This window comes from Pseudophryne corroboree, chromosome 1 (genome assembly GCF_028390025.1).
Source record: "Pseudophryne corroboree isolate aPseCor3 chromosome 1, aPseCor3.hap2, whole genome shotgun sequence".
NCBI lineage: Eukaryota > Metazoa > Chordata > Amphibia > Anura > Myobatrachidae > Pseudophryne > Pseudophryne corroboree.
Window position 1 is genome coordinate 632,289,751 of NC_086444.1, and position 26,474 is coordinate 632,316,224.

General features: G+C 47.6%; 1 protein-coding gene across 6 annotated transcripts in view; it reads left to right on the forward strand.

Annotated features, from left to right (window-relative positions):
• RFXANK (regulatory factor X associated ankyrin containing protein) overlaps window positions 1–26,474 on the forward strand; it is a 114,539-nt gene that overhangs the window by 16,156 nt on the left and 71,909 nt on the right. For 5 of the 6 annotated variants that reach the window (XM_063914552.1, XM_063914557.1, XM_063914553.1 and 2 more), the window contains exons 3-7: window positions 5,277–5,357; window positions 17,820–17,885; window positions 17,969–18,069; window positions 19,109–19,234; window positions 20,012–20,078. In XM_063914552.1, the coding sequence (XP_063770622.1) occupies window positions 5,277–5,357; window positions 17,820–17,885; window positions 17,969–18,069; window positions 19,109–19,234; window positions 20,012–20,078 (441 nt within the window). The remainder of the gene's footprint in view (window positions 1–5,276; window positions 5,358–17,819; window positions 17,886–17,968; window positions 18,070–19,108; window positions 19,235–20,011; window positions 20,079–26,474) is intronic. The other variant, XM_063914558.1, reaches the window with a different exon arrangement.

Sequence of the window (26,474 nt, forward strand, 5' to 3'; positions counted from 1 at the left end):
TGTCACAGGCCCAGGCTCCTTCGGGATCACAGAAACGGCCATTTACCCAGATAGCAGACACAGATACCGACACGGACTCTGATTCCAGTGTCGACTATAGTGATGCCAGATTACATCCAAAACTGGCTAAGAGTATTCAGTACATGATTGTGGCAATAAAAGATGTTTTACATATCACTGAGGACCCCGCTGTTCCTGATACTAGGGTCTGTATGTATAAAGGAAAGAAACCTGAGGTAACGTATTCTCCCTCTCATGAGCTGAACACCCTTTTTGAAAAAGCTTGGGAAAATCCTGACAAAAGGATACATGTTCCCAAAAGAATTCCAGTGGCATATCCGTTCCCTTCTCGGGACAGGGAAAGGTGGGAGTCAATCCCCACGGTAGACAAAGCTTTATCGCGTCTATCCAAAAAGGTGGCGCTTCCGTCTCCTGACACGGCAGCCCTAAAGGATCCTGTGGATCGTAAGCAGGAAAATACACTGAAATCTATTTATGTCATTACGGGGTCGCTGCTCAGGCCTGCCGTTGCTGCGGCATGGGTGAGTAGCGCTATTGAACGGTTGACAGATAACTTGTCATCTGAGGTAGATTCCCTAGACAGGGATAGTGTGCTTTTGACTCTGGGTCACATCAGGGACGCTGCAGCATATTTAAAGGAAGCTGTAAGGGATATTGGCCTTTTAGGTTCAAGGGCCAATGCCATGGCGGTCTCAGCAAGGAGAGCGTTGTGGATACATCAATGGAATGCTGATGTTGACTCTAAGAAGGCGATGGAATCTTTTCCGTTTAACGGTAGGGTCTTGTTTGGCGATGGCCTCACTGACCTGGTGTCTACGGCTACCGCGGGTAAGTCTTCATTTTTACCTTATGTCCCTGCACAGCAGAAGAAATCGCCTCACTATCAGATGCAGTCCTTTCGGCCCAATAAATTAAAAAAAGGACGTGGGTCCTCCTTCCTTGCTGCGAGGGGGAGAGGACGGGGAAAAAGGTCACAGGCTGTGGCAAGTTCCCAGGAGCAGAAGTCCTCTCCGGCTTCTACCAAATCCACCGCATGACGCTGGGGCTCCTCTGCGGGAGTCCGCTCCAGTGGGGGCACGTCTCGAACTCTTCAGTCAGGTCTGGGTGCACTTGGACCTGGATCCTTGGATAGTAGACATAGTAACCCAAGGGTACAAGTTAGAGTTTCAAGACGTGCCCCCTCACCGATTTTTCAAATCGGCCTTGCCAGCTTCTCTTCCAGAAAGGGAGATAGTAAGCGCTGCGATACTGAAATTGTGTCAAAATCCAGTGATTGTCAAGGTACCCCCGTCTCAACAGGGGGAAGGTTTTTATTCGAGCCTGTTCGTGGTCCCGAAGCCGGATGGCTCAGTCAGACCGATTCTAAACCTAAAATCCCTCAATTTCTTTCTGAAAAAAATTCAAGTTCAAGATGGAGTCTCTACGAGCAGTGATCTCCAGTCTGGAGGAGGGGGATTTTATGGTGTCGGTCGACATAAATGATGCCTACTTACATGTCCCCATATATCCTCCACATCAGGCTTACCTGAGATTTGCTGTACAGGATTGTCATTACCAATTTCAGACGTTGCCGTTTGGTCTGTCCACGGCTCCGAGGATTTTCACCAAAGTAATGGCGGAAATGATGGTTCTCCTGCGCAAGCAGGGAATCGCAATTATCCCGTACTTGGACGATCTCCTCATAAAGGCGAGGTCCAAGGAGCAATTGTTGAAGAATGTTGCTCTTTCACTGACGATTCTGCAACAACACGGTTGGTTCCTAAATTTGCCAAAATCACAGTTGGATCCAACGACACGGCTGTCGTTCTTGGGTATGATTCTGGATACAGAATTGCAGAGAGTTTTTCTTCCAGTGGAAAAAGCTCTGGAAATACAGAACATAGTAAAACAGATTCTGAAACCGGCAAAGCTGTCAGTTCTTCACCGCATTTGGTTGCTGGGGAAGATGGTGGCGGCCTACGAGGCCATTCCGTATAGCAGGTTCCATGCCAGGGTGTTTCAGTGGAACCTGCTGGACCAGTGGTCCGGGTCTCACCTGGACATGCACCGGAAAATAATTCTATCTCCCAGGACCAGAATTTCCCTTCTGTGGTGGCTGCACAGTTCTCACCTTCTGGAGGGACGCAGGTTTGGGATTCAGGATTGGATCCTGGTGACCACGGATGCAAGCCTCCGAGGCTGGGGAGCAGTCACACAGGGAAGAAACTTTCAGGGAAAGTGGTCAAGCCAGGAAGCTTGTCTACACATAAACATTCTGGAATTAAGAGCCAACCACAACGGCATACTGCAAGCAGAACATCTTCTTCGAAGTCTACCGGTCTTGATTCAGTCAGACAACGTGACAGCAGTGGCGTACATAAACCGCCAAGGCGGAACAAAGAGCAGAGCGGCGATGGCTGAGGCCACGAAGATTCTTCGCTGGGCGGAAAGACATGTCAGCGCTCTGGCAGCGGTCTTCATTCCAGGAGTCGACAACTGGGAAGCAGACTTCCTCAGCAGACACGATCTCCATCCCGGAGAGTGGGGTCTTCATCAAGAAGTCTTTGTAGAAGTGACAAGTCGTTGGGGAGTTCCTCAAGTGGACATGATGGCATCCCGTCTCAACAAGAAACTTCAGAGATATTGTTCCAGGTCAAGGGACCCTCAGGCGATAGCAGTGGACGCCCTAGTGACACAGTGGGTGTTTCAATCGGTCTATGTGTTCCCTCCACTTCCACACATTCCAAAGGTGATAAAAATTATAAGAAGAACAAGGGTTCAGGCGATCCTCATTGTCCCAGATTGGCCAAAAAGGGCCTGGTATCCAGATCTTCAGGAGTTGCTCATAGAAGATCCCTGGCCTCTTCCTCTTCGGGAGGACCTGTTACAACAGGGGCCGTGCGTGTATCAGGACTTACCGCGGCTGCGTTTGCCGGTGTGGCGGTTGAACGCTAAATCCTAGCCCGAAAGGGTATTCCCAGTGAAGTCACTCCTACACTTTTTCATGTTAGGAAAGAAGTAACGGCGAAGCATTACCACCGTATTTGGAGAAAATATGTGTCTTGGTGTGAATCCAAGAAGGCTCCTACGGTAGAATATCACCTGGGGCGTTTGCTCCATTTCCTACAAGCAGGTGTGGATGCTGGCCTAAAGTTAGGCACCATTAAAGTACAGATTTTGGCCTTGTCGATCTTTTTTCAAAAAGAATTGGCCTCCCTTCCAGAAGTTCAGACCTTCGTAAACGGCGTGCTGCACATCCAACCTCCCTTTGTGCCCCCAGTGGCACCATGGGACCTTAATGTGGTGTTGCAATTCTTGCAATCACATTGGTTTGAACCTTTGCGCAAGGTTGAGTTAAAATTCCTTACTTGGAAAGTGGTCATGTTGTTGGCCTTGGCATCTGCAAGGCGAGTGTCTGAGCTGGCGGCTTTGTCTCACAAAAGCCCCTATTTGATTTTCCATGCTGATAGAGTGGAGTTGAGAACTCGTCAGCAATTTCTGCCTTAAGTGGTTTCATCATTTCATGTTAACCAGCCAATTGTGGTGCCAGTGGCTACTGACGCCTTGGCGGAGTCAAAGTCTCTCGATGTGGTCAGAGCTTTGAAGATCTATGTCGCCAGAACGGCGCAGATTAGGAAAACAGAGGCTCTGTTTGTCCTGTGGGCTCCCAACAAGATTGGGGCTCCTGCTTCTAAGCAGACTATTGCGCGCTGGATTTGTAATACGATTCAGCAGGCTCATTCTATGGCAGGATTGCTGTTACCGAAATCGGTGAAAGCCCATTCTACCAGAAAGGTGGGCTCATCCTGGGCGGCTGCCCGGGGAGTCCCGGCGTTACAACTTTGCCGAGCTGCTACTTGGTCGGGTTCAAACACCTTTGCGAAGTTTTACAAGTTTGATACCCTGGCTGAGGAGGACCTTTTGTTTGGTCAATCGGTGCTGCAGAGTCATCCGCACTCTCCCGCCCATTCTAGAGCTTTGGTATAAACCCCATGGTTCTTGAAGCATCCCCAGCATCCTCTAGGATGTATGAGAAAATAGGATTTTAATACCTACCGGTAAATCCTTTTCTCTTAGTCCGTAGAGGATGCTGGGCGCCCGTCCCAGTGCGGGCTGTATTTGCAGTTTGATTATAGTTACGCTCATGTTGCGTTGAGTTCAGTCGATCTGTGACTGTTGTTGGTCATGCCGTTGCATGCGTTGTTGTTGAATGCCATGTTGTATGGCGTGTTAGTGGTACGAGCTGGTATGTATCTCACCTTAGTTTAAAATAATGAAATAAATCCTTTTCCTCGAAATGTCCGTCTCCCTGGGCACGGTTCCTATAACTGGAGTCTGGGGGAGGGGCATAGAGGGAGGAGCCAGTTCACACCCATTCAAAGTCTTCTATTGTGCCCATGTCTCCTGCGGATCCCGTCTATACCCCATGGTTCTTGAAGCATACCCAGCATCCTCTACGGACTAAGAGAAAAGGATTTACTGGTAGGTATTAAAATCCTATTTTTTCTAACACGTAATGATTGGCTGATGCGTTATCACCTTCCACTTATCCTTTGTATCACTTCTCCAGGCTTAATACATCTGCCCCAATGGACCTGATTCAGAGATGAACGCAGATCGCTGCATACGCTGCCAGATCTGTGTCCATCTCCTCACATGCTGGGGGCCGCCCAGAACAGGGAATGGCTGCCCAGCATATATGGTGCCACCTGCGGACACATCAAATTAAGGTTGACCCCTGGCGTTGTCAGGCGGTCCACCACCACTTTTTTATCAGAGGTGCTGCGTGTGATGGCACACCCCCGTTCAGCCCGCCATGCCTGCAAAATGCTGCATCGCTGCCCTGCAAACGCACGCCACTGTCAGTCATCTTGTGGAGAAGGGTCACACAAGCACACTGCGGTCAGTGCACGTGCGCAGACCACATGGACGCAGCATCTGCATCCATCTCTGAATCAACCCCAGTGGGCCTGAATGAGATGTGATTGGAGTTGCTATCACTGCTGCTTACATGGAAGTAGCAGCAATAGCACTAATGTGTAATCAGCAGGAGGAGTCTGATATAAGTAGACACCTGCTTGCATTAGTGATCTGTGCTGCGTACTAGGATGCAGATGTTGGGGTTATGGTGATAAATTCATAAACAAAGTTTCAGTACATAATAGGTGGAAAGTGCAATGCAATGTCCATTATGTTCCTGATAGCTCAATGACTGCTCTTGTATGTATGTATGTATGTATGAACAGCTGTGAGCAAACACTCTTCCTTTCATACAGTTGGCCCTTTGAAATACTCAACTACCTTAACGAACCGGCAGCGAGGAAACATGGTATCTGTATTGCCTGCAACACTTGACTGTGAGTACATGGGACAAATGCTTATTTATCATACAGTTAATATGTTTATAATATTTCTTTAAGCAGCCCAGTAGGTGATGTTTTTCAGTTTCTCAGAGTTACCTACTGTGGTCAAATGTCAACTAAGTCTCAGAGAATATATACAAACAAGATTTCAAGAACATTATTGCAAGTTTTATGCCCCTGGCAGGTCTGCATTTAGGGCCTAATTCAGTAAGGATTGCAAATTCAGCTAATTAGCAGAATTTGCAATCCTTTTCTAGCATGCTGGGGGCCGCCCATTGCTGGGCATGGCCTCCCAGCATGCTGACCGGCGCCTCCCCCAGTTCAACAAGCAGAAATTGCGAACGGATTGCAGTTTCTGCTTGTTAGCAGAAACTAAGGATGGCTCCTGCCGGCGCAGCTTAGGTACGCTCGCAAGAGCCCCGCCGCCATGTTCTTGATCTCAGCGGCTGCATGTGACGTCACGCAGCCGACCATGATCACGCCCCCGACACGCCCTCGTTTGGCTGCCTCCACCCCCATTCGCGCCGCACCGCCCCCGCAACGCTCCGTCTTCTCCCTGGGAATGGAACGTTGCCCACCTGCCCCGCGACAGCCTCTGATTGACAGGCAGAGGGGATTGCACTATCGGTGCCCCCCCCCCCTGCAGAAATTGCAGGCGCATATGCAAAATGGGCGCTGCGTATGCGCCCGCGGGTGATCGTAAAAATTCTGGTTGGATCGCGATTTGCTATAGTTATAGCTACAGTTTGGGACTTTTTAAATTTCGGGCATAAATACAATTGTAAGTGCCTGGTTTTAGAACCTGATGTTTAGTTTAAAAAAAATTTTTTTTGGTTTTTAACATTTGTCTCCAAAATAGTACATTGTTTGGAGAACCTCAAATTTAGCCCTTGACAATGTGCTGTATTCTACAGCATCCAGTAAGGCTTCAGCAGATGCACAGGAGTGTCTTATGCTGGGTACACACTGGCGGATATATCGGCCATTCACTTGAACGGCCGATATATTGTGAGCATGTTCATGGATGTGTAGCCCCGATAGGTCTGTGAACGACTTTGTTCACAGACACATCGTGTTGTTCCTGCAGCACAGATAATGGCCGATATATAAGCGCATTGTGGTATGTGTATGGGCGGTGAATACCTACCTGCTGCCGAGGTCGCTGGTGACTGACAGCACAACTGGGCGGGCACATGTAAATGCCCACTCAGTAGTGACGACAGGCACAACATAACAAGCCGACGATTGGTAAATGTGTATGCACTTACTGATTGTCAGATAGGTCGGCGGACTGGGCGCTGATGTTTAAGCCAGTTTTCTCTGACGTCCTAGTGGATGCTGGGAACTCCGTAAGGACCATGGGGAATAGCGGCTCCGCAGGAGACTGGGCACAAAAGTAAAGCTTTAGGACTACCTGGTGTGCACTGGCTCCTCCCCCTATGACCCTCCTCCAAGCCTCAGTTAGATTTTTGTGCCCGGCCGAGAAGGGTGCACACTAGGGGCTCTCCTGAGCTTCTTAGTGAAAGTTTAGTTTTAGGTTTTTTATTTTCAGTGAGACCTGCTGGCAACAGGCTCACTGCATCGAGGGACTAAGGGGAGAAGAAGCGAACTCACCTGCGTGCAGAGTGGATTGGGCTTCTTAGGCTACTGGACACCATTAGCTCCAGAGGGACCGAACACAGGCCCAGCCTCGGAGCTCGGTCCCAGAGCCGCGCCGCCGGCCCCCTTACAGAGCCAGAAGCAAGAAAAGGTCCGGAAAAAGCGGCGGCAGAAGACATCTGTCTTCAACAAGGTAGCGCACAGCACTGCAGCTGTGCGCCATTGTTACTCAGGCACACTTGACACTCCGGTCACAGAGGGTGCAGGGCGCTAGGGGGGGGCGCCCTGAGCAGCAATGTAAAACACCTTGGCTGGCGAAAATACATCACATATAGCCCCCAGGGCTATATGGATGAATTTTAACCCCTGCCAGATTCCACAGAAAAACGGGAGAAAAGGCCGCCGAGAAGGGGGCGGAGCCTATCTCCTCAGCACACTGGCGCCATTTTCTCTCACAGCTCCGTTGGAGGGAAGCTCCCTGGCTCTCCCCTGCAGTTACTACACTACAGAAAGGGGTTAAAAAAGAGAGGGGGGCACTAATTAGGCGCAGTATAACAATACAGCAGCTATAAGGGGAAAAACACTTATATAAGGTTATCCCTGTATATATATATATATATAGCGCTCTGGTGTGTGCTGGCATACTCTCCCTCTGTCTCCCCAAAGGGCTAGTGGGGTCCTGTCCTCTATCAGAGCATTCCCTGTGTGTGTGCTGTGTGTCGGTACGTTGTGTCGACATGTATGAGGAGGAAAATGATGTGGAGGCGGAGAAATTGCCTGTAACAGAGATGTCACCCCCTAGGGAGTCGACACCTGAGTGGATGAGCTTATGGAAGGAATATGTGACAGTGTCAGCTCTTTACAAAAGATTGATGACATGAGACTCAGCCTGTGCCTGTCCAGGGGTCTCAAAAGCCATCAGGGGCTCTAAAACGCCCGTTACCGCAGATGGCAGATACAGACGCCGACACGGATACTGACTCCAGTGTCGACGATTAAGAGACGAATGTGACTTCCAGTAGGGCCACACGTTACATGATTGAGGCTATGGAAAATGTTTTTACACATTTCTGATAATACCAGTACCACTAAAAAGGGTATTATGTTGGGTGAGAAAAAACTGCCTGTAGTTTTTCCTGCATCTGAGGAATTAAATGAAGTGTGTGATGATGCGTGGGTTTCCCCCGATAAAAACTGTTAATTCCTAAAAAGTTATTAGCATCATACCCCTTCCCGCCAGAGGATAGGGCACGTTGGGAAACACCCCCTAGGGTGAATAAAGCGCTCACACGCTTGTCTAAACAGGTGGCACTACCGTCCCCGGCTACGGCCGCCCTTAAGGAACCTGCTGACAGAAAGCAGTAAAATGTATATACACTCACACGGGTGTGATACTGCGACCAGCAATCGCCTCAGCCTGGATGTGCAGTGCTGGGGTGGCTTGGTCGGATTCCCTGACTGACAATATTGATACCCTAGATAGGGACAGTATATTACTGACTATAGAGCATTTAAAAGATGCATTTCTATATATGCGTGATGCACAGAGGGATATTTGCCGACTGGCATCAAGAGTAAGTGCGCTGTCCATTTCTGCCAGAAGAGGGTTATGGACAAGACAGTGGTCAGGTGATGCTGATTCCAAAAGGCATATGGAAGTATCGCCTTATAAAAGGGAGGAGTTATTTGGGGTAGGTCTAACAGACCTGGTGGCCACGGCAACGGCTGGGAAATCCACATTTTTACCCCAGGTAGCCTCTCAACATAAGAAGACGCCGTATTAGCAGGCGCAGTCCTTTGGGCCCCATAAGGGCAAGCGGGCAAAAGGCTCCTCATTTCTGCCCCGTGGCAGAGGGAGAGGAAAAAGGCTGCAGCAAACAGCCAGTTCCCAGGAACAGAAGCCCTCTCCCGTTTTCTGCCAAGTCGCTGACGCTGGGGCTTTACAAGCGGACTCAGACACGGTGGGGGCCCGTCTCAAAAATGTCAGCGTGCAGTGGGCTCACTCACAGGTGGACCCCTGGATCCTTCAGGTGGTATCTCAAGGGTACAAATTGGAATTCGAGACGTCTCCCCTTCGCCGTTTCCTAAAGTCTGCTTTACCGACGTCTCCCTCCGACAGGGAGGCGGTATGGGAAGCCATTCACAAGCTGTATTCCCAGCGGGTGATAATCAAGGTACCCCTCCTACAACAGGGAAAGGAGTATTATTCCACGCTGTTTGTGGTACCGAAGCCGGACGGCTCGGTGAGACCTAATTTAAATCTGAAATCCTTGAACACTTACATACAAAGGTTCAAATTCAAGAGGGAGTCACTCAGAGCGGTGATTGCAAACCTGGAAGAAGGGGATTATATGGTGTCTCTGGACATCAAGGATGCTTATCTCCATGTCCCAATTTACCCTTCTCACCAAGGGTACCTCAGGTTTGTGGTACAGAACTGTCACTATCAGTTTCAGACGCTGCCGTTTGGTTTGTCCACGGCACCCCGGGTCTTTACCAAAGTAATGGCCGAAATGATGATACTCCTTCGAAGGAAGGGAGTTTTAATTATCCCTTACTTGGACGATCTCCGGATAAGGGCAAGATCCAGGGAACAGTTGGTAGTCGGGGTAGCACTATCTCAAGTAGTGTTGCGGCAGCACGGTTGGATTCTTAATATTCCAAAATCGCAGCTGATCCCGACGACACGTCTTCTATTCCTAAGGATGATCCTGGACACAGTCCAGAAAAAGGTGTTTCTCCAGGAGGAGAAAGCCAGGGAGTTATCCGAACTAGTCAGAAACCTCCTAAAACCAGGCCAAGTGTCAGTGCATCAGTGCACAAGGGTCCTGGGAAATAATGGTGGCTTCCTACGAAGCAATTCCATTCGGCAGATTCCACGCAAGAACTTTCCAGTGGGACCTGCTGGAAAAATGGTCCGGATCGCATCTTCAGATGCATCAGTGGATAACCCTGTCACCAAAGACAAGGGTGTCTCTTCTGTGGTGGTTGCAGAGTGCTCATCTTCTAGAGGGCGCAGATTCGGCATTCAGGACTAGGTCCTGGTGACCACGGATGCCAGCCTGCGAGGCTGGGGAGCAGTCACACAGGGAAGAAATTTCCAGGGCTTGTGGTCAAGCCTGGAGACATCACTTCACATAAATATCTTGGAGCTAAGGGCCATTTACAATGCCCTAAGCCAAGCAAGACCTCTGCTTTAAGGTCAGCCGGTGCTGATCCAGTCGAACAACATCACGGCAGTCGCCCACGTAGACAGACAGGGCGGCACAAGAAGCAGGAGGGCAATGGCAGAAGCTGCAAGGATTTTTCGCTGGGCGGAAAATCATGTGATAGCATTGTCAGCAGTGTTCATTCCGGGAGTGAACAACTGGGAAACAGACTTCCTCAGCAGAAGTCTTCCACATGATTGTAAACCGTTGGGAAAAACCAAAGGTGGACATGATGGCGTCCCGCCTAAACAAAAAATTGGACAGGTATTGCGCCAGGTCAAGGGACCCTCAGGCAATAGCTGTGGACGCTCTGGTAACACCGTGGGTGTACCAGTCAGTGTATGTGTCCCCTCCTCTTCCTCTCTTACCAAAAGTACTGAGAATTATAAGACGGAGTGGAGTAAGAACTATACTCGTGGCTCCGGATTGGCCAAGAAGGACTTGGTACCCGGAACTTCAAGAGATGCTCACGGAGGACCCGTGGCCTCTACCTCTAAGAAGGGACCTGCTCCATCAAGGACCCTGTCTATTCCAAGACTTACCGCGGCTGCGTTTGACGGCAGGGCGGTTGAACGCCGGATCCTGAAGGAAAAAGGCATTCCGGATGAAGTCATCCCTACCCTGATCAAAGCCAGGAAGGATGTAACCGCAAAGCATTATCACCGCATTTGGCGAAAATATGTTGCGTGGTGCGAGGCCAGTAAGGCCCCGATGGAGGAATTTCAACTAGGTCGATTCCTGCATTTCCTGCAAACAGGAGTGTCTATGGGCCTAAAATTGGGGTCCATTAAGGTTCAAATTTCGGCCCTGTCAATTTTCTTCCAGAAAGAACTAGCTTCAGTTCCTGAAGTTCAGACGTTTGTAAAGGGGGTACTGCATATACAGCCTCCTTTTTGTGCCTCCAGTGGCACCTTGGGATCTCAATGTAGTTTTGGGGTTCCTAAAGTCACAATGGTTTGAACCACTTGAATCTGTGGAGTTAAAATATCTCACATGGAAAGTGGTCATGCTGTTGGCCCTGGCCTCGGCCAGGCGCGTGTCAGAATGGGCGGCTTTATCCTGTAAAAGCCCTTATCTGATCTTCCATTCAGACAGGGCGGAATTGAGGACTCGTCCTTATTTTCTCCCTAAGGTGGTTTCAGCGTTTCATCTGAACCAACCTATTGTGGTACCTGCGGCTACTAGTGACTTGGAGGACTCCAAGTTGTTGGACATAGTCAGGGCCCTGAAAATATATGTTTCCAGGACGGCTGGAGTCAGAAAATCTGACTCGCTGTTTATCCTGTATGCACCCAACAAGTTGGGTGCTCCTGCTTTTAAGCAGACTATTGCTCGTTGGATTTGTAATACAATTCAGCTTGCACATTCTGTGGCAGGCCTGCCACAGCCAAAATCTGTAAATGCCCATTCCACAAGGAAGGTGGGCTCATCTTGGGCGGCTGCCCGAGGGGTCTCGGCTTTACAACTTTGCCGAGCAGCTACTTGGTCAGGGGCAAGCACGTTTGCAAAATTCTACAAATTTGATACCCTGGCTGAGGAGGACCTGGAGTTCTCTCATTCGGTGCTGCAGAGTCATCCGCACTCTCCCGCCCGTTTGGGAGCTTTGGTATAATCCCCATGGTCCTTACGGAGTTCCCAGCATCCACTAGGACGTCAGAGAAAATAAGAATTTACTTACCGATAATTCTATTTCTCGTAGTCCGTAGTGGATGCTGGGCGCCCATCCCAAGTGCGGATTGTCTGCAATACTTGTACATAGTTATTGTTAACTAAATCGGGTTATTGTTGTTGTGAGCCATCTATCCAGAGGCTCCTCTGTTATCATGCTGTTAACTGGGTTCAGATCACAGGTTGTACGGTGTGATTGGTGTGGCTGGTATGAGTCTTACCCGGGATTCATAAATCCTTCCTTATTGTGTACGCTCGTCCGGGCACAGTATCCTAACTGAGGCTTGGAGGAGGGTCATAGGGGGAGGAGCCAGTGCACACCAGGTAGTCCTAAAGCTTTACTTTTGTGCCCAGTCTCCTGCGGAGCCGCTATTCCCCATGGTCCTTACGGAGTTCCCAGCATCCACTACGGACTACGAGAAATAGAATTATCGGTAAGTAAATTCTTATTTTTTCTTACGTCCTAGAGGATACTGGGTACCATGGGTATAGACGGGTCCACTAGAAGCCTTGGGCACTTTAAGAAATCAATAGTGTGCACTGGCTTCTCCCTCTGTTCCCCTCCTACCAGACTCCGTTTAGAAAATGTGTCCGGAGGAGCTGGTCACGCTTAGGGAAGCTCCTGAAGAGTTTTCTGCATTTATTTTCTGTTTGTTGTTTTCAGACAGGGCTGGTTGGCACCAGCCTGCCTGCTTGGTGAGATCTTGGGGGGGGGGGGGGGGCGCAACCTCCTATAGGGTTAATGTGAGGGGCGAGCTGAGCAACCTCCTATAGGGTTAATGTGAGGGGCGAGCTGAGCTTTTTACCATTACCCTACACTGGCAAACAGCTTACAGGGGTTCTAACCCGCTGTTAAGCTTCTCTGACACCTCAGCCAGTATAATAGAACCGGGAAGACCGCGCGCCATTACGGGGGCGGGGCTTCACTATGAGTGGATCCAGCGGCTCACCAGCGCCATTTTCCCTCTGCAGCTCACACTGACAGGACTTGCAGGGAAGCGCAGCTCCTCCAGAAAGACTCCGTTTCCTCAGCAGTACCAGGGGGTCATCGTAAGGGGGGTGGGGAGCGGTGTTAGAATACTAAGCTCTATTAAGGAGCTTAATTTGCGACCCAGCAGAGCTTGGCTTTAGCATAAAGAGAGCGGTGTGGCTGGCTCCATCTTCTCTGTGTCTCCCTACGGGCTCTGTGTGGGTTAACTGTGCTTTCACCTTTACTGTGAATGAGTGTGTGTCCCTTCACATTACCATGTCAAGGGAGTGTGTTTCCTGCACAGCAGAGTGTTTGTCTTCCCTGGGGGATTCACTACATTGTACCCAGGATAGTACACATTCTCAGGCTAGTGTGTCTGAACCCGCATGGTTGGATTCCCTTAAAGGGATGATCTCACATATTTCTAATAAAATATCCAATATGAGAAAGAGACGCAATACTTAAGACAGTCTGTTGAGGACCTGATGACTAGAGATTCAGTTCCCATACCAGCGTCTCAGACCCCTGCCATTTGTCCACAAAAGCATACTCTGGCCCAAATCCTGCAGGCTGACACTGAATATGACGTATCAGACACGGAGGAGGGTGAAGTGGACTCGTGTGGGGGGGATGCAGCCCTGTCACAAGGAATACAGACCCTGACAGAAGCTAACCATAGACGTAAGCCTCAGAGGTTGGGGAGCAGTCACCCAAGGGGAACAGTTCCATGGAAAATGGTCAAGTCAGGAATCCATTCTTCCAATCAACATTCTGGAAGTAGAAACATAGAATTTGACGGCAGAACCACTTGGCCCATCTAGTCTGCCCTTTTTTTTTTTTTTTTTTAAGGGCCATATACAACGCCCTTCTACGGGCATCACATCTCCAGGATCACGCCATTCAGGTTCAGTCGGACAATGTGACGGCAGTAACGTACATAAACCAACAGGGCGGAACGAAGAGCAGAGCAGCAATGTCAGAGGTAATAAGGATTCTCCTCTGGGCATAACGGCACGCTGTGGCGTTGTCGGCAGTCTTCATTCCGGGAGTGGACAACTGGGAAGCAGACTTCCTCAGCAGACACGACCTCCACCCATGGGAGTGGGGCCTTCACCCGGAGGTGTTCGGGTGCTTGACACGTCGGTGGGGAATTCCACAAATCGACATGATAGCCTCTCGTTTCAACAGGAAGCTCAAGCGGTATTGTTCCAGGTCGAGAGACCCACAAGCAGTGGCGGTGGACGCTCTGGTGACTCCATGGGACTACCAGGTGGTGTACGTGTTTCCACCACTTCCACTGATCCCAAGAATTTTCAAAAGAATAAAAAGGGAAAAGGTTCAAGCTATTCTCATTGCTCCGGACTGGCCAAGAAGGGCCTGGTACACGGATCTACTGGAGATGCTCCTAGAGGATCCGTGGCCTCTACCTCTTCGCAAGGATCTTCTACAACTGGAGCCGTTCGTCTATCATGACTTACCGCAACTACGTTTGACGGCATGGAGGTTGAGCGTCAAATTGTAGCCCTGAAAGGGATCCCGGACAGGGTTATTCCAACCTTGATAAAAGCCAGAAAGGGGTTAACGTCTAAACATTACCACCGTATTTGGAAAAAATACGTCTCTTGGTGTGAGAACAGGAAATTTCCTGCGGTGGAATTTCAACTGGGACGTTTTCTCCTTTTTCTGCAGTCAGAAGTGGATGTGGGCCTACGTTTGGGCTCCTTAAAAGTCCAGATTTCGGCCTTATTCATTTTCTTCCATGAACAATTGGCTTCTCTCCCTGAGGTTCAGACATTTTTGAAGGGTGTTCTGCACATCCAGCCGACCTTTGTGCATCCTACGGCACCTTGGGATCTCAACGTGGTGTTTGCAGTTCCTGCAATCGGAATGGTTTGAGCCTTTACAGGACGTTGATGGCAAGTTTCTTACGTGGAAGGCCATCGCACTGTTGGCCTCTGCTTCAGCAAGGCATGTGTCAGAGCTGGGGGCGTTGTCTCACAAAAGCCATTATTTGATTTTTCATGAAGATAGAGCTGAACTCAGAACTCGTCAGCAATTTCTTCCAAAGGTGGTGTCTGCGTTTCATATCAACCAACCGATTGTCGTTTTGGTGGTTACTGACACCTCTGCTACTTCAAAGTCCTTGGATGTTGTGGAGGGCTTTGAAGATCTAGGTGTACAGGCCCACTCTACTAGGTTGGTGGGTTCCTCCTGGGCGGCTAGCCGGGGTGTCTCGGCTTTACAGCTCTGCCGAGCAGCTACTTGGTTAGGTTCGAACACGTTTGCTAAGTTCTACAAGTTCGATACTTTGGCCACTGAGGACCTTCAGTTTGGTAAATCTGTTCTGCAGGAACCTCAGCACTCACCCACCCGGTTTGGGAGCTTTGGTACATCTCCATGGTACTAATGTGGACCCCAGTATCCTCTAGGACGTAAGAGAAAATAGGATTTTAATTACCTACCGGTAAATACTTTTCTCGTAGTCCGTAGAAGATACTGGGCGCTGGGCCAGTGCTTCATGTTTTCCTGCACTGTTACTTGGTTCAGTATTGTTGTTGGTTCAGCTGTTGCTGTTCCTGTTCAAGTTTGGTTAGCATGGCTTTCCTCTTGTTTGTGTGTGCTGTTTCGAATCTCACCACTGTTCTTTTAAATCAGTGGTTCTCAAACTCGGTCCTCAGGACCCCACACAGGGCATGTGCACCCAGCAGGTGCACAGGTGAATTAATTACTCACTGACACATTTTTAAAGGTCCACAGGTGGAGTTAATTATTTCACTAGTCATTCTGTGAGGAGACCTGCAAAACATGCACTGTGTGGGGTCCTGAGGACCGAGTTTGAGAACCTGCGTTTTAACTTTTAAATGCTTCTCTCAAAGTATGTCCGTCTCCTCGAGCACAGTTTCTTTCCTCGAGTCTGGTAGGAGGGGCATAGAGGGACGAGCCACTGCACACTATTGATTTCTTAAAGTGCCCAAGGCTCCTAGTGGACCCGTCTATACCCATGGTACTAATGTGGACCCCAGTATCATCTACGGACTACGAGTAAAGGATTTTCCAGTAGGTAAGTAAAATCCTATTATATATTGCCTCCTCCCTACTGATTGTACTCTAATAAGCAAATAGCAGTCATTACAGATGGAATACCCATCAAAGTACTATTTTAGGGAATGCTATTGGGGAGGGGTCGGAGCTTAAAATCGGGTTCCTGTCTATAGACATGCAGTTAAAAGATAGACAGTCATTAGTTAGACACTTTCTAGAGTATTCAATTATCCACAAATTCGCAGCAATTTTTCGGGCGAAATTTATTTTGCGGCAATCGGCCGAAAATTTCAGCGAAAGCGGCTTTTCGCGGGTATGCGCGCTCCCGTTTCTCGATTTATTTAATTCCAAACGGGTTTCACGTGAAAGTTGTTGCAGTGAAAAGTGTAGGTGAAAATGGGAAAATCAGCCTGTACCCCAAAAAATGGTAAACTAACCGGAAAACAGAAGAGAAGTGTATTAGAGATCACATTAGAGAGTTTTTGGGGACTTAAATTGTGTAAAATGGCTGTTATATGCATTTTTAAAAAAGAAAGATAGAAAGCAAGCTTTTTTGTGCAAAATAAATGCTCTCATTAAATTTGGGGTACATGAAAATGGGTATAAGTATACATTTGGGTCATTTTAGGGTACTTTAAAAAAAAAAAAAGTGGAAACAAACCGATTACTCCCACCTGCAAGCCTAAAAACACCTGTCCCACTCATAGAGCACCCCAATATACCTGTCCCATACCTTGAACCCCAATTTCCATCACTTTGTACTTTTTCACCCCAAAAATGACGTCATTATTGGCCAATTTAAAAATAATTAAAAACTTCATCATGCCTAATTAGTCATTAAGGAGTTCTGTTCCATATCCAAACATTTTTACTTTAAAATAGTGATTTTTCCCAACTTTTCACCTGCTCAGAGTAGGTGAAGTGAAATTAGTGAAAAAATTATCACCGATAATTTTTCCCGGAAAATTGAATAGGCTGTAATTGCGTTTCGCGGGAAAAGTCCGGTTTTACGCGCGAAAAGTCCGTTATCGCTGCTAATTGAATATCCCCCTATATGGTTGACAGTCAAAAGTCAGATAGGGTCAAAAGTCAGACAGTCAAAAGTCACACAAGAAAAATTGTTTTTTTTTTTTGTTTTTCTGTGTTTTTTACAACTTTTGTCTCATTTACTATCCATGTCACAAACTATTACCTTTTAGTAAAGTTGTGGCGAGCGGAGCGAGACACCGAGCCCGAAGCGTGGCGAGCGGACGAATTTCACCAAATTTGGGTTAAAAATGTTCAAATGACTTTTGACCCTGTCTGACTTTTGACTGTTGACCATATAGTGTCTAACTAATGACTGTCTATCTTTTAACTGTCTATGAGCTATACCACACCCCTTAAAATCAAGAGTTGTTTTGGCTTTGTTTATGGTCATGTTCTATTGGCAGTGTTCTTCAGATGAATACAAACTGATGGGAATGCTCTAGCCTTTGTGTGTCATGCTTTGTTCTGAAACTGCTTCAGAATGTGAATTTCAAATACCAGTTGCACTGGATAAATTTAGCTCAGGGAAGTTCATTTTCTTCATTGAATGTAGAAATCACACATGCTCACACCAAGGGGTAAATTTACTAAGATGGGCGTTCTATCTAAGATGGGATGTTGCCCATATCAACCAATCCGATTCTACTTCTCTACTTCTCATAGCACCTTCTAGAAGATAATACCTGAAATCTGATTGGTTGCTATGGGCAACATCCCATCTTAAATAGAACTCTCATCTTAGTAAATTTACCCCCAAGAGTGCTGAAATACCAAAGCTAAATGACACCTTCCAAATGTTAATTCTCCAATCTACATGGCACATACGTTTGGCAGGTCATATAATGCACAGTCTGCTGGATTTACTGTAGCAGTGTCCTGGTAGGGTCCTTTCTGAGGGATTATGACCTCTGACTTCTTGTGTCTTTCACCTCACCCTAGCCCTGTCCATACAGCAGCTTGCAGCCCAGGGGGAACTGACACAGCTAAAGGAATATCTGCAAAAAGGTATATTACTCTAATCTGATCCAGTGCCACCTGCATATTTGTGGTATGAGAAGCAGAGTTATGCTATGCATTTTTTCTCTCAGATGATACACTGTTAAACCGACCAGATGAGCGAGGCTTCACTCCTCTAATGTGGGCTGCAGCATTTGGAGAGATAGAGACTGTGCGTTATCTCCTAGAATTGGTAAATAAGGGACCTTTTATTTGCTTTTAAGAGTCTTTAGTAAACATTTTATCAAGCAAACAGGGAGAAACATCAATAATAGAAAACATTAATTGTCTGATCAGAACTGGAGACAAAAATAAAGCAAGGGAACAGAGAACCTAGAGATAACGACACTAGAGTAGAAAACAATCTAATCAGACCGCAATCAGCAAACTGACAAATAATTGGGAGAACGTGAAACTATGATATTAACCAAACATGGATCATGTATATTAAAGAATTCAGAGATGTGTACAATTCATAACTTAGAGGTTGGGAGGGGAGTAAGCTGCTGTACCCTAGAACTATTGAAGGGGATGTCTTATATAAAGTTAAACAATAGTGGATGTACTGACTGAAATGTAGACCGTGTGGTGCACCAACCGGATTATGCTGAGAAAGGCAGAGAGAGTGGGAGGTGACGTTTCTTCCCATGGTTAGGCAATATGCTATTTGCCAGATTTTAGGGACCATTTTATTAAATTATGTAAGCATGAAGGCCTGTGACATCCCTGTTCTGCGTCTTTGGTCATAAATATAGATGCAGATATAGTACATCAGCTGCAGCAGCTGTCCTCTATGCAGATGTGAAGATTCAAGACAGTAACTACCTTGTTTAAACCAGAAGTTAGGATACCCGTGTAACGCTATAGCATGTCCGACACATAAGTAAACAGTAGTAGGATTCTCAATTAATATGGGTAGACTAAAAGGTTGGATTCTAAGTAAACAGTTGTTGTTAAGTGGGAGATTTCCCATGGCAATAATGAGGCGGATATTTGCTAATCCTATATAAGAAGCATATATATTTACCATAAGACAATACCTTTTGGTGTGTTTTTTTTATTTTTTTTATTTTATTGTATCATTTAACAATAATATATACATTGGTATTTAGGAAAGATAGATTATTTATAGCTATGTGTTGCAGGGCTGGAGCTACTATGCAACAACTGCATTGTATGAAATGTAGCAATTACAGCCTACAAAGACTGATGACATTGATGTCTGTCCACAGGGTGCTGACCCACACGTCCTGGCCAAGGAGCGAGAAAGTGCCCTGTCCCTAGCAAGCACCGGAGGATATTCAGATATTGTCACTCTGCTCCTCAACAAGAAAGTGGACATTAATATATATGATTGGGTAAAGTAATTGCTACATGAATTACTACAAATGTAAATATATATAGCGCGTAACCTGAGAAGTTTTAACACATTAGTTGGCAACCCAGTCTCCAAAAGCTAATCTTGCTTTGAGAACCTGTGAGCTTATTATGGACCCAATGAAGTAGGTCCAGTTGTTTCCCCATTTAGCTAGAATTAAATCTGGAAATTCTCAGCAGCAGATAATTTTATAAAATAGTAAATCTTTGTGTAATAAAGGAGAATACTTTCCAATCTTCTATGCTCACTGTATAAACTGCAGAATAACTTCCACTTTGAGAGAGAGCATTAAGTCTGCCTTCAGGTAAAGCTGTAATTGTAGCACCAATATAAGGTCATATAAAATACTTATTTATTACTACCACAGGCATAATTGTAAATCTCGTCAAATATAAAACAGCATTTTCATTGGTTGGATTAACTTCCAATTTAGAATATATGCTGCTCATCAAGTGATGGTGAAGGGGAAAGGTAATATTTTAACCTATTAGGATTGGTCAGTATTGAGGCTGTGGGGTAAATTTACTAAGATGGGAGTTCCATTTAAGATGGGATGTTGCCCATAGCAACCAATCAGATTCCATGTATTATCATCTAGAAGGTGCTAGATAAATGAGAAGTAGAATCTGTTGCTATGGACAACATCCCATCTTAAATAGAACTCCCATCTTGGTAAATTTACCCCTGTGAATCCAGTGATATTTTGACAGAAATCTGCATGTAAAATAAGTCGCCTATATAAATATTTTCGTTACAGAATGGAGGCACGCCATTACTGTATGCAGTGCGAGGGAATCATGTGAAATGTGTGGAGGTATTGCTAGGTACCCAAATATTTTCTTTTATATTAAAACATTCAATGTTTGGCAGCCATATTTGGTACAGCCCTATTTGTGTATTGTGACAGTATTCAATTATTCTAACCTTTGAAATCTAGTGTACAAATAAGGTTTATGAGATCGCTGTAAACCTGACTCCACATTTGTAAATGTGTCCAAACTGATGTAATAGTAGATTGATATTACCCAAATGGGTGGTTATTATTTAATAAATTATTGGATACAGTTATAAGAGTGGAGTCAAGTATATAGTTAGTTCACTCATAAGCGTGATGTAGACACTAGAGGGTTATTATAATTTAATACAAATGTAGAACATTATAGGAATATACATAACACTACATGTATATGGGCATATATATGATTGCTATTTCATCAGAAAGATCAATATACCCATTTTTTTCTCTTATGTCCTAGGAAATCCATTTAGTACCATGGGGTATAGACGGGTCCACTAGGAGCCATGGGCACTTTAAGAAATTGATAGTGTGCGCCGGCTCCTCCCTCTATGCCCCTCCTACCAGACTCAGTTTAGAAAATGTGCCCGGGGGAGCCGGTCACGTCTCTGGAAGCTCCCGAAGAGTTTTCCGCATTTATTTTCTGTGTTTGTTATTTTCAGACAGGACTGGATGGCACCAACCTGCCTACTTCGTGGGACGTAGGGGGGGGATGATGGCCCAACCTCTTGAAGGGTTAATGGTCCCGTTCCCCGCTGACAGGACACTAGCTCCTGAGGGAACTATTCGCAAGCCCCACCACGGCGAGCGTACATTCCCGCAGCACGCCGCCACCCCTAACAGAGCCAGAAGAATAAAGAGTGGTGAGTACTAAGCTGGCGTCCCGGTTAGCGGGTAGCCGGCCATTATGGCGGCATGAGGGTATAGAGCCGCACGGCTTCTCACCGGGGCGGACTGCATCTCCCGCTGTGTACGGACACAGGCGCTGAACAGCAGACACAGTACCCAGACTGGCAACATAGCCATAAAAGGAGTCTGTCTCCATTTTATACTTAAGACACATACAACCACTATAAAAAAAGTGTGGGTAGACCGCGCACCATTGAAGGGGCGGGGCTTCCTATGAGCGGATCCAGCAGCTCAACAGCACCATTTTCCCTCTGCAGCTGACACAGACGCTGACTGACAGGGACGCGCAGCTCCTCCGGAGAGATTCCAGATTACCTCAGTGGTACCAGGGGTCATAGCAGGGGGGAGCGATTGTTAGTGTACTAAGACCCTAATCTAGGTACTTAGTCTGCGACACGGCTAAGCTTGGCATTAGCGTTAAGGGCGCTGAGTGCTGGTTCCATACTCCCTCTGTGTCTCCCTGGAAGGGCTCTTTGTGGGTTAATTGTGCATTTAACCTTTTCCTGTGTGTGTGCTGTCACTATACAGTATGTCAGGCAAAGAGTGTGTTTCATGTAAAGCACAGTGTTTTTCTCTGACGTCCTAGTGGATGCTGGGAACTCCGTAAGGACCATGGGGAATAGACTTGCTCCGCAGGAGACTGGGCACTCTAAAAAAAAGATTAGGTACTATCTGGTGTGCACTGGCTCCTCCCTCTATGCCCCTCCTCCAGACCTTAGTTAGAATCTGTGCCCGGCCAGAGCTGGGTGCTCCTAGTGGGCTCTCCTGTGCTTACTAGAAAAGAAAGTATTTATTAGGTTTTCTCTATCGTCCTAGTGGATGCTGGGGTTCCTGAAAGGACCATGGGGAATAGCGGCTCCGCAGGAGACAGGGCACAAAAAGTAAAGCTTTATGATCAGGTGGTGTGTACTGGCTCCTCCCCCTATGACCCTCCTCCAAGCCTCAGTTAGGTTTTTGTGCCCGTCCGAGAAGGGTGCAATCTAGGTGGCTCTCCTAAAGAGCTGCTTAGAAAAGTTTAGCTTAGGTTTTTTATTTTACAGTGAGTCCTGCTGGCAACAGGATCACTGCAACGAGGGACTTAGGGGAGAAGAAGTGAACTCACCTGCGTGCAGGATGGATTGGCTTCTTTGGCTACTGGACATTAGCTCCAGAGGGACGATCACAGGTACAGCCTGGATGGTCACCGGAGCCTCGCCGCCGGCCCCCTTGCAGATGCTGAAAAGAGAAGAAGGTCCAGAATCGGCGGCAGAAGACTCCTCAGTCTTCTTAAGGTAGCGCACAGCACTGCAGCTGTGCGCCATTGCTCTCAGCACACTTCACACGGCAGTCACTGAGGGTGCAGGGCGCTGGGGGGGGGGCGCCCTGGGAAGCAATGTAAACCTATTTTTTGGCATAAAATACCTCACATATAGCCTCCGGGGGCTATATGGAGATATTTAACCCCTGCCAGAATCCGTTAAAGAGCGGGAGACGAGCCCGCCGAAAAAGGGGCGGGGCCTATCTCCTCAGCACACAGCGCCATTTTCCTCACACAGCTCCGCTGGTCAGGAAGGCTCCCAGGCTCTCCCCTGCACTGCACTACAGAAACAGGGTAAAACAAGAGAGGGGGGGCAAAATTGTGGCAAAATTATATATATTAAAGCAGCTATATAGGGAGCACTTATTATAAGGCTATCCCTGTCATATATAGCGCTTTTGGTGTGTGCTGGCAAACTCTCCCTCTGTCTCCCCAAAGGGCTAGTGGGGTCCTGTCTTCTTTAAGAGCATTCCCTGTGTGTCTGCTGTGTGTCGGTACGTGTGTGTCGACATGTATGAGGACGATATTGGTGTGGAGGCGGAGCAATTGCCAAATATGGGGATGTCACCCCCTAGGGAGTCGACACCAGAATGGATGGCTTTATTTATGGAATTACGGGATAGTGTCAACACGCTAAAGCAGTCGTTTGACGACATGAGACGGCCGGACAATCAATCAGCACCTGTCCAGGCGCCTCAAACACCGTCAGGGGCTGTAAAACGCCCGTTACCTCAGTCGGTCGACACGGACCCAGACACAGGCACTGATTCCAGTGGCGACGGTGACGAATCAACCGTATTTTCCAGTAGGGCCACACGTTATATGATTTTGGCAATGAAGGAGGCGTTACATATTGCTGATACTACAGGTACCACAAAACAGGGTATTATGTGGGGTGTGAAAAAACTACCTATAGTTTTTCCTGAATCAGATGAATTAAATGAGGTGTGTGATGAAGCGTGGGTTGCCCCCGATAAAAAACTGCTAATTTCAAAGAAGTTATTGGCTTTAAACCCTTTCCCGCCAGAGGTTAGGGCGCGCTGGGAAACACCTCCTAGGGTGGACAAGGCGCTCACACGCTTATCAAAACAAGTGGCGTTACCCTCTCCTGAGACGGCCGCACTTAAAGATCCAGCAGATAGGAGGATGGAAAATATCCAAAAAAGTATATACACACATACAGGTGTTATACTACGACCAGCTATAGCGACAGCCTGGATGTGCAGTGCTGGGGTAGCTTGGTCAGAGTCCCTGATTGAAAATATTGATACCCTGGATAGGGACAATGTTTTACTGTCTTTAGAGCAAATAAAGGATGCGTTTCTTTATATGCGTGATGCACAGAGGGATATTTGCACACTGGCATCACGGGTAAGTGCTATGTCCATTTCGGCCAGAAGAAGTTTATGGACGCGACAGTGGTCAGGTGATGCGGACTCAAAACGGCATATGGAAGTTTTGCCGTATAAAGGGGAGGAGTTATTTGGTGTTGGTCTATCGGATTTGGTGGCCACGGCTACAGCCGGGAAATCCACCTTTTTACCTCAAGTCACTCCCCAACAGAAAAAGACACCGACTTTTCAGCCGCAGCCCTTTCGTTCCTTTAAAAACAAGAGAGCAAAGGGATATTCATATCTGCCACGAGGCAGAGGAAAGGGGAAGAGACTGCAACAGGCAGCTCCTTCCCAGGAACAGAAGCCCTCCCCCGCTTCTACAAAAGCCTCAGCATGACGCTGGGGCTTCTCAAGCGGACTCGGGGGCGGTGGGGGGTCGTCTCAAGAATTTCAGCGCGCAGTGGGCTCACTCGCAGGTGGATCCCTGGATCCTGCAGATAATATCTCAGGGTTACAGGTTGGAACTAGAGACGTCTCCACCTCGCCGTTTCCTGAAGTCTGCTTTACCAACGGTAAAGGGTGACGGTCTTGGAAGCCATTCACAAGCTGTACTCTCAGCAGGTGATAGTCAAGGTACCCCTTTTACAACAAGGAAAGGGGTATTATTCCACTCTATTTGTGGTACCGAAGCCGGATGGCTCGGTAAGACCTATTCTAAATCTGAAATCCTTGAACCTGTACATAAAAAAGTTCAAGTTCAAGATGGAGTCACTCAGAGCGGTGATAGCGAACCTGGAAGAAGGGGACTTTATGGTATCCTTGGACATCAAGGATGCGTATCTCCACGTTCCAATTTACCCCTCACACCAGGGGTACCTCAGGTTCGTCGTACAGAACTGTCACTATCAGTTTCAGACGCTGCCGTTTGGATTGTCCACGGCACCTCGGGTCTTTACCAAGGTAATGGCCGAGATGATGATTCTTCTTCGAAGAAAAGGCGTATTAATTATCCCATACTTGGACGATCTCCTAATAAGGGCAAGGTCCAGAGAACAGCTAGAAATGGGACTAGCACTGTCTCAAGAAGTGCTAAAGCAGCACGGGTGGATTCTGAATATTCCAAAATCCCAGTTAATTCCGACAACACGTCTGCTGTTCTTAGGGATGATTCTGGACACGGTTCAGAAAAAGGTTTTTCTCCCGGAGGAAAAAGCCAAGGAGTTATCCGAACTTGTCAGGAACCTCCTAAAACCAGGAAAGGTGTCTGTACATCAATGCACAAGAGTCCTGGGAAAAATGGTGGCTTCTTACGAAGCAATTCCATTCGGCAGATTCCACGCAAGAGTTTTCCAGAGGGATCTGCTGGACAAATGGTCAGGGTCGCATCTTCAGATGCACCAGCGGATAACCCTGTCTCCAAGGACAAGGGTATCTCTTCTGTGGTGGTTGCAGAGTGCTCATCTATTGGAGGGCCGCAGATTCGGCATACAGGATTGGATCCTGGTGACCACGGACGCCAGCCTGAGAGGCTGGGGAGCAGTCACACAAGGAAGAAACTTCCAGGGCGTGTGGTCGAGCCTGGAAACGTCTCTTCACATAAACATTCTGGAACTAAGAGCAATCTACAATGCTCTAAGCCAGGCAGAACCTCTGCTTCAAGGAAAACCGGTGTTGATCCAGTCGGACAACATCACGGCAGTCGCCCATGTAAACAGACAGGGCGGCACAAGAAGCAGGAGTGCAATGGCAGAAGCTGCAAGGATTCTTCGCTGGGCGGAGAATCATGTGATAGCACTGTCAGCAGTGTTCATCCCGGGAGTGGACCACTGGGAAGCAGACTTCCTCAGCAGACACGACCTTCACCCGGGAGAGTGGGGACTTCATCCAGAAGTTTTCCACATGCTTGTAACCCGTTGGGAAAGACCAATGGTGGACATGATGGCGTCTCGCCTCAACAAAAAACTGGACAGGTATTGCGCCAGGTCAAGAGATCCGCAGGCAATAGCTGTGGACGCGCTGGTAACGCCTTGGGTGTACCAGTCGGTGTATGTGTTTCCTCCTCTGCCTCTCATACCAAAAGTATTGAGAATTATACGGCAAAGAGGCGTAAGAACGATACTAGTGGCTCCGGATTGGCCAAGAAGGACTTGGTACCCGGAACTTCAAGAGATGATCACGGAGGATCCGTGGCCTCTACCTCTGAGAAGGGACCTGCTTCAGCAGGGTCCCTGTCTGTTTCAAGACTTACCGCGGCTGCGTTTGACGGCATGGCGGTTGAACGCCGGATCCTAAAGGGAAAAGGCATTCCGGAAGAAGTCATTCCTACCTTGATTAAAGCAAGGAAGGAAGTAACCGCGCAACATTATCACCGCATTTGGCGAAAATATGTTGCGTGGTGCGAGGATCGGAGTGCTCCGACGGAGGAATTTCAACTGGGTCGATTCCTACATTTCCTGCAATCAGGATTGTCTATGGGTCTCAAATTGGGATCTATTAAGGTTCAAATTTCGGCCCTGTCGATTTTCTTCCAGAAAGAATTGGCTTCAGTTCCTGAAGTCCAGACCTTTGTTAGGGGAGTACTGCATATACAGCCCCCTGTGGTGCCTCCAGTGGCACCGTGGGATCTCAATGTTGTTTTGGACTTTCTCAAATCTCATTGGTTTGAACCACTAAAAAATGTGGATTTGAAATATCTCACATGGAAAGTGACCATGCTACTAGCCCTGGCTTCGGCCAGGAGAGTGTCAGAACTGGCAGCTTTATCTTACAAAAGCCCATATCTGATTTTCCATTCGGACAGGGCAGAACTGCGGACTCGTCCGCATTTTCTCCCTAAGGTGGTGTCAGCATTTCATCTGAACCAGCCTATTGTAGTGCCTGCGGC